Source organism: Phodopus roborovskii, unplaced genomic scaffold (assembly GCF_943737965.1).
Source record: "Phodopus roborovskii unplaced genomic scaffold, PHOROB, whole genome shotgun sequence".
Lineage (NCBI taxonomy): Eukaryota > Metazoa > Chordata > Mammalia > Rodentia > Cricetidae > Phodopus > Phodopus roborovskii.
Genome location: NW_026126448.1, coordinates 2,995,355 through 3,007,607, shown reverse-complemented (window position 1 = coordinate 3,007,607; position 12,253 = coordinate 2,995,355). Strand labels below are relative to the sequence as shown.

At 36.2% G+C, this 12,253-nt stretch overlaps 1 protein-coding gene across 1 annotated transcript in view; it reads right to left on the bottom strand.

Moving 5' to 3' along the window:
* Positions 1 to 12,253, bottom strand: part of Faf1 (Fas associated factor 1) — a 271,924-nt gene that overhangs the window by 115,665 nt on the left and 144,006 nt on the right. Inside the window, exon 9 of the mRNA XM_051188455.1 lies at positions 1,649 to 1,744. Coding sequence (XP_051044412.1) covers positions 1,649 to 1,744 — 96 coding nt within the window. The remainder of the gene's footprint in view (positions 1 to 1,648; positions 1,745 to 12,253) is intronic.

Here is a 12,253-nt window from a genome sequence, read left to right as displayed (position 1 = left end):
TAATGTCAGGACAAGGCTATTTGACCTGAATTTATTTTTTAATGAAGGAGGGATGTTGAGACAGCAGTGGTTCTCAACCTCCCAAATGCTGTGACCCTTTAATAGAATGTTAAGGTGACCCACCTTATGCTAGTTCATCACTGTAATTTTGCTACTATTAGGAATCGTAATGTAATTATCTGGTATGCAGATGGTCTTAGGCAATCCCTGTGACAGGGTGGTTTGACAACACCCCCCCCCCAAAGGGGTCACAACCCAGAGGGTGAAAATCACTGCCATAAACGAATCACTATAGAGTTTCTTTTGTTCTGTTAGTTCAAATTGATTTCAAATGTAGAATAAATTCAGTGCCTCCCAGGAGCTGGAGAGATGAGAGATGGCTCAGATATTAGCCTTTCTTCCAGAGGAAATGAGGTTTAATTCTCATCAGTCACATGGAAGCTTACAACCTCCTGTAATTCCAATCTCAGTGGACCCAGACACCCTCTTCTGGCCTCCACAGCCTCCACAGACGTGCATACAAACAAAACAACCATAAATATAAAATAAAAATAATGTTAAAATTTTAAAGCTTTCAAATTTGGTGTCTCCTCAAGGACTTTAGGCCTACTAAGCTGTCCCTAATACTGCTATATTGCACTTTGCTTCTCCTTGATTTTGTTAAAAAGATTGCCTTATATAGTTAGTGTTCCAATATTGGGTGTGTGTATACATCCTTTTAAAATCACAACTACTTCACAGTATATAATAAGAGATTACTGAACATCTTAAAACATTAAATCATAGCTGGGCGTTGGCGCACACCTTTAATCCCAGCACTGGGGAGGCAGAGGCAGGAGGATCTTTGTGAGTTCCTTGTATACCAGTCTGGTATACAAGAGCTAGTTCCAGGACAGCCTCCAAAGCTGCAGAGAAATCCTGTCTCAAAAAACAAACAAAAATTAAATCATAATACTCATGCTTTCTTTCCTATCCTTTTAGCCAAAATCAGAATTGGCACAGAAATGTTATCTATAACCATGGTACAGAATTAAGAAAATGCTTTTTCATATCCATGGCCCATACAGACACAGAGGTACAAAGTAAAACAAAGATATTCCATGTTATCTGCTACTTGGTATTGTTCTACAGAGTCTGTGTTCTGCTATCAATAGATTAGGGATTTATTGGCTTAGATTTTGAATATCTTGGTGTAAATGTATTATTGTCAACCTATAAATTACAGAATCTGAAGGCTCAATCCCAATAAATGCATTCAATTATACAGGTTTAAAAAAAAATCCCTTTGTTAAACTGACAGTTCTGTGTAAAAGTATTCTACACAAGAATCTGCCTGAATATGTATATTGAAATGTGAAACTAACAGACCCAGAAACACTTTAGTAATAATCATCTTGCATGGGGAATTTCTGCCTTTAAAATAACACACTTAAATATTTATATTCTGTTCCAGAATTAGTATGAAGAAAATACAAGGAAAAAGGGTAACTTCATAGAATTATGTTTAACAAAGTAACTTTATATGCAAACATGTTTCCTTTACCAATTCATTGCTATGGTAGAGGGAAAAAAAAAAAAAAAAAAAAAAAAGACTAGGAGTGGAGGATATGGGGCTTCAGCTCAGTGAAAAGCTAGCCAATAGGCTTACCTCTTCTGACTGCTCACGGGTCTGCACAGGTGAAGTTCTTCTGCCCACAGTCAGCCGATGGCAAGGATAAGAGAGCCCTGATTCTGCAAGACACATCTGCAGAAAGCAGAATTGTCATTTTATACAAAATGCAGTCACCTTTACAAAAAGGATTTTACATTTCTTCCCTCCCCTCCCCCCATAATTTTTGAAGCTAGAGTAGAAAGCTTACTCTATTAGCCTGGGTATTACATTACCAAGGCGGCTTTGAAATTATGAAACCTTTTCCACCATAAGGTATTGTGGTAAGCCAGGTATGGTAGCACACACCTCTAATCCCAGCAGTTGGGAGGCAGAGGCATCTCTGTGTGTTCAAGGCCAGTCTGGCTTATATAGTAAACTGCAGGAGAACAAGGATTTCACAGACTCTGTCACCAAATTAAAAACAAACAAACAAAACAAAAAGATAATGTGGTAGCCAAGTCTAAGTTTCATTAGAAAACAGATGGGGGAAACCACAAATTGAACATAAAACCAAATTATACACATAGTTCCCATAAGTGTAAGTAGGTCTGCTACAGTACGCTTTCACAGAATAAAACCCCAGTTCCCTAGTTTTCAGGGTAGTAAGGCAATGACATTTTTATTTTACCACACAGCACACGCTATTTATACATCAGTATACCACACAATTTTAAGGATAAGACCTTAGGAACTTAAAATGCATGAAAAGAACCCGATTTATGCTCTATTTACAGTCATTATTGCTTTTGTAATCTAAGACACTATCCAAGGATTCTGTCGTGCTTAGCAAAAACAATTAAGCAATATTATATTTATGTCTATTAAAGCTTAGAGTATGTCTGATAGTAAATAAAATAAGTTTTGAGAATTACATTAAAATTGGGCAGAAATATGACTGAAATTTGAGTTTTATAAGTATTAATTAACTTCTTAAGGAAATACATTCAAAGACAATAAACTTTAAAATTTTAAACTGTTTCAGAATTAGTATGAAGAAAATACAAGGGAAAAATGTAACTTCAAAGGAGTAAGTTTAACAAAGTAACTGTATATGCCAACAGTTTGTTACAATTATCAATAACATTTTATACCATTATAGTGCATGCTACATATGATTTATTCTATAATAGTATTTTATTCTCAAATTACTTTAGTTAATTCCTATGTCTATAGATTATTTTTCAAGTCATTTTTATAACTATGTAAAAGAATTTACCATGGTGGCACTCTTGTAACTCAAGTTCGGGGGAAGTAAGAGGGACAATGCCCTCTTCAGGCTTCTGTGTGCTATGTATGCACACATGGTATACTTACTTGCGGGGGGGGGGGGGGAGGGGAGGGGGGGACTGCTACAAATAAAACAAAAATAAATAATTCTTAAAAACTAAACAAAACATTAAGGGTGGAGGTGGAGCTTATTGGAAGAGTGTGTGTTCAGCAGGCTTGATTTATCCATCACTCAAATCAACTATTAAACAACCAAAAGAAGATGTGTGTACCTCAAGCAAATTAAAAGGCAAAAGGCACACATGTATCCTAATGTAATGATGTAAATCAAACTTTTTATTGGTATAAATAAAATACGGTATCTTTGGCACACTGAAAATATCCTTTGGTAATATTGGGGAGGTGTGAATTAATATGACTTAAAGTGAAGACATCCAAATATCTACAAATTAATAAATTCATAGGCAGCAGACAATAGTGGGAGAGACAAAACTAGAATTCATACATGTTTAAATAGGCTAATTATTTTAAGACAAATACTGGAATGGAAAATCAAGACTCCACATAAATACCCAAGTATGCTCAATCACACATGATGTGTGCTGACATACAAGGGGTGTGCTCATAAAAGTTATGTGTTTGGCCACGTGTTATGACACACACCTTTAATCTCAGTATTGAGGAGGCAGAGGCAGGTGTAGTCTGTTAGTTTAAGGGAAGCTTGGGCTTTCCATTATCACAGATGAAAAGACTTAAACAGGTTCCCAAATAAAAGATCAACCTAAAAGGTTTAGAAATGCAGCTCAGTTGGTAGGGTATTTGCCTAGTATGAACGAGGTCTGGGGTAGGATCCCCAGCACCACATAAACTCAGTGTGCACCCGTAATCCCAGATGTGGAAGGTGAGGGCCAGAGGATCATTAGTGTAACGTCTCCCTCGGCTACACAATGACCTAGAGGCCAGTCTGGGAACAATGAAACTTGAACAACAAAACCAAAATTGACTTAACTCAAAGACTGTTATTTCATTATTCAATTCCATACTGCTTAATAAATGCTACCTAGATAAATGAGAGGACAATCTTCTGATTTGGTATAAAATACAGTGTCTGTCTTAAGGGAACATGTATATCAAATGAGAAGACAGATGAACAAAAGAAACAAGCACAGAATTTTCTACAGATGGCAAAGTTGTCCAGAGAATAATTTTATGCCTATATCTCACTGGCTAATTAAGCTAACAAAATGAACTTCCATTCCATAGCACAATCCACTATATATGAATCCTGGAATGATGAGTCTTTATATCAGTGTTTAAGTTGACATGAAAGTGAAAAGATAGAGAAATGAGAAAAACATCTTTCCCTGTGCTTCCACAGTCCTTTGCTTTCAGAGTATCCTGTATCAGTCTTTTAGTGCTTGTATCTAGACTAATTTTGTATGTGTCTCATTTCCTGTCAGACATATGGGCAGGATGTTTTTGTACTTCAAATGCCTTCTGATACTTAGTTTAATCCTTATTTTGTCCACATTTGCTAAATGGACAAAACAATTGGTACTTAGAATCTAGTAATTCAGAGACTATGATATACTATTTGTGTGAATTTAACATGATTCAACTGCAAAATAATGTATTTATACTATGTTCCAAGTTTTCCTGGACAAAAATATTACTCATAGAACTACTGAAAGTTAATCTTTTGGATCTAGGAGAGGTTAGTAATAAGTAGGAGTTATTTATTTCTGCATTCTCATTAATGTGCATACATCAATTTACCACAAGTAAAACTCAGACTATAACTCTAAAACCCAGGAGACACTCTATTGCTTCAAAAACAAAACTTACTGTAAAGGGTCAGTAATTCAAGGAAAACATAAGGATTTAAAATTTTGGTTGATTGCCAAAGGAAAAGAAGATGCCTGAGTATGGACTTTTTTGGGTTAACATCTATTAATTTTCATAAGATGGAACTTATACTCACAGCACCTTTCCTATTGTCGCAGAGAGGAGCACAAAGTTCCTCTTTAATACAATAATCTCTTCAATAACCACAGCTGCTTATTCAGCATTCACTCTGCCAGCAACTTTAAACTCCCTCCTTCTCTGCTAAGTGACAGTTTCCACTCCACTTTTTGCTTTGTGTTAATGTAGACCCAGATAAGCTTGACTGCTATCCTGTCTTGAAAATTCTCTGTAAACAGGTGAGTGGGGTTTTTTTGTTTTGTTTTGTTCATTTGAATTCAGCCTTACTCTAGTTCTCAGGGCATGGTATTATCCTTTCCATTGTCTGAATGTTTCCTATCAGCATGTTTATGAAGAAACACTGTATGCTTTCATAACTATGTAGGAGGATCATCAAGAAGGTTCCAAAATCTGACCCTAAGAAAGTGCTTCTGTGACTTTTCAGCACTTTCAAATAACTGTGATCTTATTTGTAAAATGGCATTTTTACATATTACATAGTTCATCAATTAACTTTTTGTTCTCTTTTAAAGTTAATGATCAAAGACTCTCAAGACCTTTAGTTGTATCAATGGACATTTTACACTGAGATTAACGTTTTATTTTATTTTTTTCTTGAGACAGGTTTTCTTTATCCTGAAACTTACTATGTAGATCAGGCAGGTCTTGAACTCAAAGATCTGCCTATCTAGGCCTCCCAAGTGCCAAGATTAAAGGCATGCACCACCACTACCAGGCCAAGATGTATTTTTTAGAGTTAAATATTTAATTAAAATAATTATTAATAAAGTAATAAGATAAATTTTAGAATTTTATAGACAATAAATATATCTAAAAATGTAGTATGATGGTCAATTTTGTAGGACCTGGAGTGATCTGAGAGATAAACTTCTGGGCATGTATATGAGGCTGTTTCTAAATTGGTAGCTCAGGTGAGAGGACACCCCCCCCCCCCCGATGAATGTGGGTAGCACAGGTCTAGGGGCTGTAGTTCCAGGCTGAATCTAAAGAGATAGCACCCAGATAACCAACACGCATATCTTTGCTTCCTGAGGACTGTAGCCACCTTTTTCAATTTTGTTGTCGTAAGTATTCTGTTAACTATGAGTCACAATAAATCCTCCTTAAGTTGCTTTTGCCAATTATCTGCTCACAGCCACAAAAGTAACTATTATAAAAACTGGGATGAAGACGACAGTTGTTGCTCTAATGAATCTATTTGGTTCACAGCAAGCATTTAGAATGTCAAGCTAGAGAAGCCCTAATATGCTGTTAAAGCAGACCTTAATGTTCCATTTTGTTGGGAATTCAGTAGGCCAAATGCCAAGAGAAATGCATGGGGGGGGGCCTTACTCATAAGAACTAATAGGAAAGCTGGACTTTATCAGGAATTGGACCAGAGGCTATTTGTCTTATTTACAATCTGGCAAAGAATTGGGCTGGGTGGGTATTAAGGAATTAAAAATAATAACTTTTTTTGTTTATAAGATTGGGTTTCCCTGTGTAGCCCAGACTGTCTGGAAAATTGAGGCTTTCCCAACTCAGCATCTAGATTTCTGGGATTAGAGATGGTGTTTGCTATATTCAGCATAACCCCCATTCCAAACATGGGACTACCAAGCCTTATAAAAATGAAGAATCTTGTTAAGGACCAGCATAAAATTAGCATTTGACATTTTTACCACATAGACAGTTAAGAAGTATAAACTCGAACAACTATAGCTTGTCTTGTGATCAGATCTATTGATCTTCATTTATCAGGTACTTTATAGCAAGAGCTGTTTTGTTTAACATACACAAGTCTGCAAATTTAGTATTATATTTGCAGAGATCACAAAGTTTCAAGAGACAGAGCAATTGATCCAAGTGGAACAGGACTGGCCTCCAAAGGTCATGAAACTTTCTACTTCATCCTCTAAAACAAGCCATTTCATACAAGAAGCCCAAAAGATGACTAACTGGTCACTCTTAAAATTTTTGAGTGCAGCCTGGCAGTGGTGGCACACACCTTTAATCCCAGCACTTGGGAGGCAGAGGCAGGCAAATCTCTGCATTCAAGACTAACCTACTCTACATAGCAAGTTCCAGGATGGCTAGGGCTGCACATAGAAATCTTGTCTCAAAAAAAAAAAAAAAAAATCCAAAACAAAATGAACAAACAACAACAAAAACACCAGGCAAAGCAAAACAAATTTTTGAGTGCATTGTTCAGCCAGACAAATAACTGAAGCAATATAAAGCTAAACTTTAAACTTCATCAAGAATCTGAAATTTCATTTACTGCCAACCAGAGTGTAAATCAAAAAGCTTATTTATTTTTATTCACCAACCAAGGCTTTTTTTTTTTTTTTTTTTTTTTTTTCTTTTAAGTCATTTGTGTGGTAGAAAAATCACAGAGCTTTAATTTGCAGCAGGTTGAAGCAAGCTTATTAAGAATGCTAGTTACCAAGTGCACCCCACTTGTCTGGGCTAGCCCATTGCCACATTCTTGTAGCAGGGTTAAATAACAGTTTAGTCACCTCATAAGAAAGCACACTGTTAAAAAGGAAATTACTAATAATATTCTGGAACCAATGTAATATTAAAAGACATGTGCATGTCAAGATCAATTATCTACAAAACTCCTGTGAAAATAGCTTTAAAAACTATTTGTCACCAGGCTTTGCTATGTTATAGTCCTCAATGGAGCCAGCAAATTGGTAAGACTTGATGAAATAAACAGCAACAGTAACAAGTCTTGAGATGTTTGCTATGAATATAATCTCCTACGTTGATACCAAATGAGGAATCAGAGTTGGAAGAAACAAGAATGGCTGTTAGAAGGCTTCACTTTAGATCCATAAATAGTTATTAGCATTGAGAGATCCTTAGAATTCATCATGTGCCAATCATAGACATTGAAGCCTTAGCTAATGCAAGCGAAACAGCCGTATTTTTCCCTGCCCAGCATCCTTGGCCCATTCCAACACCCAAAATGACACTTTTCAGAGAGAAGTTATCAGTATGCTCACTCCCAAGTGTCTGCTGGTAGTTCCACACATCACAAGATTCCAAAATGAGAGGCCACTCCCTCTCCAAGAAAGTCTAGCTAAGCCTCTGATTTACAAGGAAGAGTCAGCTCTAGATGGTAACACTCTACCTGAGTCTTACCTTGTAATAAACATGTTTCCTTGGAGCCTAATGTAGACTTTTCTACCAACTAGTTGAAGAATACAAATAATATTTAAACTTATTTTAAAATGTCATTTTAAAAAAGTAAGCCAACTCCTCTGATGTTCCTTTTACACATTACAATTGCCTATTTTTGGGGTTCTCTATACTGGTCCAATATAATTTTTAGTTTCTGATTATCAAAACAGGTTGACCAACACAAAGAGACTTTTAAATTTTTCCATTTAAAAGCTGTTTAAGTTCCCAAAAACATATTTAAAGAATAGATTTAGCAACATTTCCAAGTGGCACTCTTATTAATAAACATGGCACCATAATATTTTGGGACTTTGCTATTTACTGATTCAGTTGAGTACTTTAGAAGTTCTGAATCATTTAAGAATATCAGACTACTTGCTATGAGCATTAAATTATACAAAAAGAACTGTATTAACCTGACTCTACCCAGGGGCAGACTCTCCTCATTTGCTTAGAGAACAGTCAGTGTTACCTGTATAAAGTATTAACTTCAGAAAGTGGGTGAGTTGTTATTAAATCACAGACATCTCTTGAGCTGAATGCAGGATTCTAACTCTACTCTTTTACAAAAAGGTAAAAAATCGAGTCATGAGGCACAACATCTCTTTGTGTCTAAATGCCTGTCCCCATTGCTTCTGTCATTTCATTGCTTTTGAGCACCCTCTGGTGGAGGGCAGAAGAGAGAAATAACTCATAAATATGTGGCTTCTAATCTAAAGGTCGGTTGGGAAAAAAGAGATCTGTAATGTGGGCAGATTTTTGATTCACCATATTTCTTAACCATTTAGAGCTAGTTGATGAATGTATTAACCATATGGTTACTTACAGTCTATAATTAGTTATTCAATCAACACATACACTCTAACCACACATCAAAACAGGATACAGACAACCTGGCTTTGATAGTAATGCTATTTCCCAGGGAAGCTACTTGATCTCATGAAATCTCAGTTTGCACACCTGAGAAATGAGAATAATCTCTGTTGACAGCAATAAAAACTAACTGGAAAATGTCTATCATAGCACACTTAGCTTTATAACACACACACACACACACACACACACACACACACACACACACACACCCACCCACCTACCTTTGGCTCAACTCCTTGAAAGACAGAAGGATTGTCTTACATGTTTTCAGTTACAAGACAAGGCCCAATTGTTTCTTAAATAGTCTAACCCTAAGAGGCAATGTTAGGCTCATTTAAATGTTTTAGACAAGCATATGTAACTACATTTAGCCTAATTAGCATGTGTGGTGAAACATAGAGAAAACACCCTAATATGTTACTTAATCTTTCCTACATCTAAAATATTCAAAATATGCTAACCTATATTGTGGCTTTGAGTACTTTTAAGAGCCCATCTCTAATATCATTCACTACCTGCTTATTACCAACATTTTTAAAAAGTTTGTTACAAAGCATTATCCAAAGTTGACCCCGAAGCTGGCAAAATGACTCAGCAGGTAAAGGCACGTACCACCAATCCAAAGGAACCCCCTTGGTGATAGGCGAGAACTGACTTATACTGGTTCTTCACTGACATTGACTGTCTCTGCACATGTGCTGGCACATACACACGCATGCCCATGCACACATACATACGAGAGGGGAGGTAGGGAGAGGAGGGAGGGTGAGAAGGAAGAAGGAAGGGAAAAGAAGAAAGGAGTTCTAAAAGGCAAAAGCAAAGCCTCTTTGGGTCTGGAATATGGTTTAGTGATAGATTCTTTTTCTACCATGTGTGAAGCCCTATAGGTTCAATTCCAAGAACCACAAAGCAGAATCTGCTACAGGCATCCCATTTAATCACTATGAGATGAATAGCAGTAACTTTAGGAGAACAAGTAAGTCTACTGAGAACATCTAGCTGAAGTATATTTAACCTATAAGGCAGGCATGCGTGTGCATGTATATGCACACCCATACCCACACATCTGCCCCCCACTGACACAATTAGAGCTGCCTGTAATAGGATTTTGTATTTCAAACACTGGTGGACTAATACATGGAAAGAATACTCATGGAAGATCACTGTATCTGAATCACAGTCCCAAATCTAGCAAACTTTCAGTTTTTTGTTTGTTTATTGTTTTGTTTTCGTTAAAAGAAAGTGAAAATACTTGAACTAGATGACTTTAAGCTTTTTCTCTTATTCTACACACCACCACCAGGCCCCAGGTTTGATGCTCAAGACAATGTACATGGATTATCTTTTCAGTCATTACTACCTACTATTTTTATAATTTCTATTTGGGCTTGTTTGCACACTGAAACAAGAGTCTTGAGTGCTAACTTATCCCTGTGCTTTTACCCACTCTATTGTTCTTGCCTGAGTGTCCCTCACTTTAGGTAACAAAGAGTTACCTATTATCTAGTTTATTGTCTAGTTATTACACAACAGCTAACAAATGTGATTTATTATCCTGTTTATTGGTATATGAGAAGTATTTGAGAAGATGGAAGTGAATGTACTTCAAAACTCACACTAATACTCTCAAACAGCCACAACTTCCCCGCCCTCTAAAGTACATGGTAACACTTGGTAGCGACCTTGGCCTGTGGCATATGGACAGATCTCTCATAAATTAGTACTATTTACTCAATTAGTTAGCAACATATATGGGAGCTCAGTAGATGGAGGCAGGGGCAAAGTCAGAGACCAAGGTTTTATATGTGGGTGGGCCAAGGAGCTAGATCGGGGGGGGGGGGGGGTTTCGAGACTACAGAGCTGCATGACGATTCTGTCACTGGAGAAGAGGTACCCTTAAGAGACATTGGTGTATGCAATGAAACACTGAACTTTCTGTTTGAGAAAGGGAAGAGAGTGTTAAACCAAATAATGAGGGGTTTAACAATAAATTTTTCTTCATGTCTTCCAAATCAGGTTTAACTATGACAAGGAAGTCATGGGAAATATGTGTCAACATAAGGCAATTTCTTTGGTAGGCAGATTTCAAGTTTCCTTGGAGGGAGTGATTATGTACATGGACTTCAAAGCTATAACTGCTAACATTTGAAGTCTTGTGTCTGCTAATAACTACGTTGACTCTGGACAAGTCTCCTAGTTTCTTAATTTGTAAGTCATAAAACTGATGTGAGGTTTTTTCAAAAAAATGTTTCAACCAATCTACCAGCACATCTATGTCTGTCTATTTACTAATCCACCTATACTAGATATTAAGCTTGTTTTAAGTAGTGATCACATGTTAAATGAGTGATCACATGTGCTAAGAACTCAGCTAAGTGATGAAGATACAGCCAAAGCTAAATAGCTTCTGCTTAATGGTTTACTGGGATGGGGATTTCTACAGTTTATGCAATGCTAGCTCTATTTTATTTTACTACACCAACCCTCATTTTCACTGCTTGGTAATAACAAACATGGCATGGTTGGACACATTAGCATTCTACAGCACCCCCCCAAAAAAAAGAGAGACTCAGAAACTCCCAAGATCTCAAAGCTAGTAAACACCAGAGTGGATTTATAATATAGGTCAATTCCAAACTTTTCCTGAAAAATGTCATTTTCACATGTAATATGAACTATCTTACCTACCTGTGGAAAATGATAACCCAAAATATAAAGAAAAAAATTTAGCTCTTAGATCTCATTTGCTTACTAGAAATACAGAATAATGTTTTAAGGCTTAAAATAAAAATGGAAGAAATAAAGGGAGAAACTTCTCTCATCTAAGTACCAACCCTGTTAACTTCCAGGATCAGAAGAGATCAGAGACATTCAGGATAGTATGGCTGAGGACAGGAACAACTTCTGTTGAAATATTATTTTTAAAAAAGAAATAGTTTCTATAGACAGAAAATTTGTAAAGAAAAATCTCATTTTAATTTCTATATGCTTCTCAAAGTAAACATTGTCATTTGAACTATCTTGTTTAATTGTTTAAAGTATAAGTAAATTATACTTTAAAATAATGCCATAAAATAACATTGAATTGTGCTTGGAAAAAATTGAAAAAGATTTGTTCAGTTTTTGCTGTTTCCTAATCAATTCAAATGCAACAGCACTCGAATGATGATCTCAGGTATTCAGCTTATCATATACATTTTCATAAACACCACTCCAACACATGGAACATTTCTCTAACTAAAAACCAAACTTGAAAGTGTTTTTCTGATTGTACAAGTATCCTTTTTCAGAGATTTCATACCATAATGGGTAACTAAATAAAGTATTAAGAAAAAAAACTGTCACTAA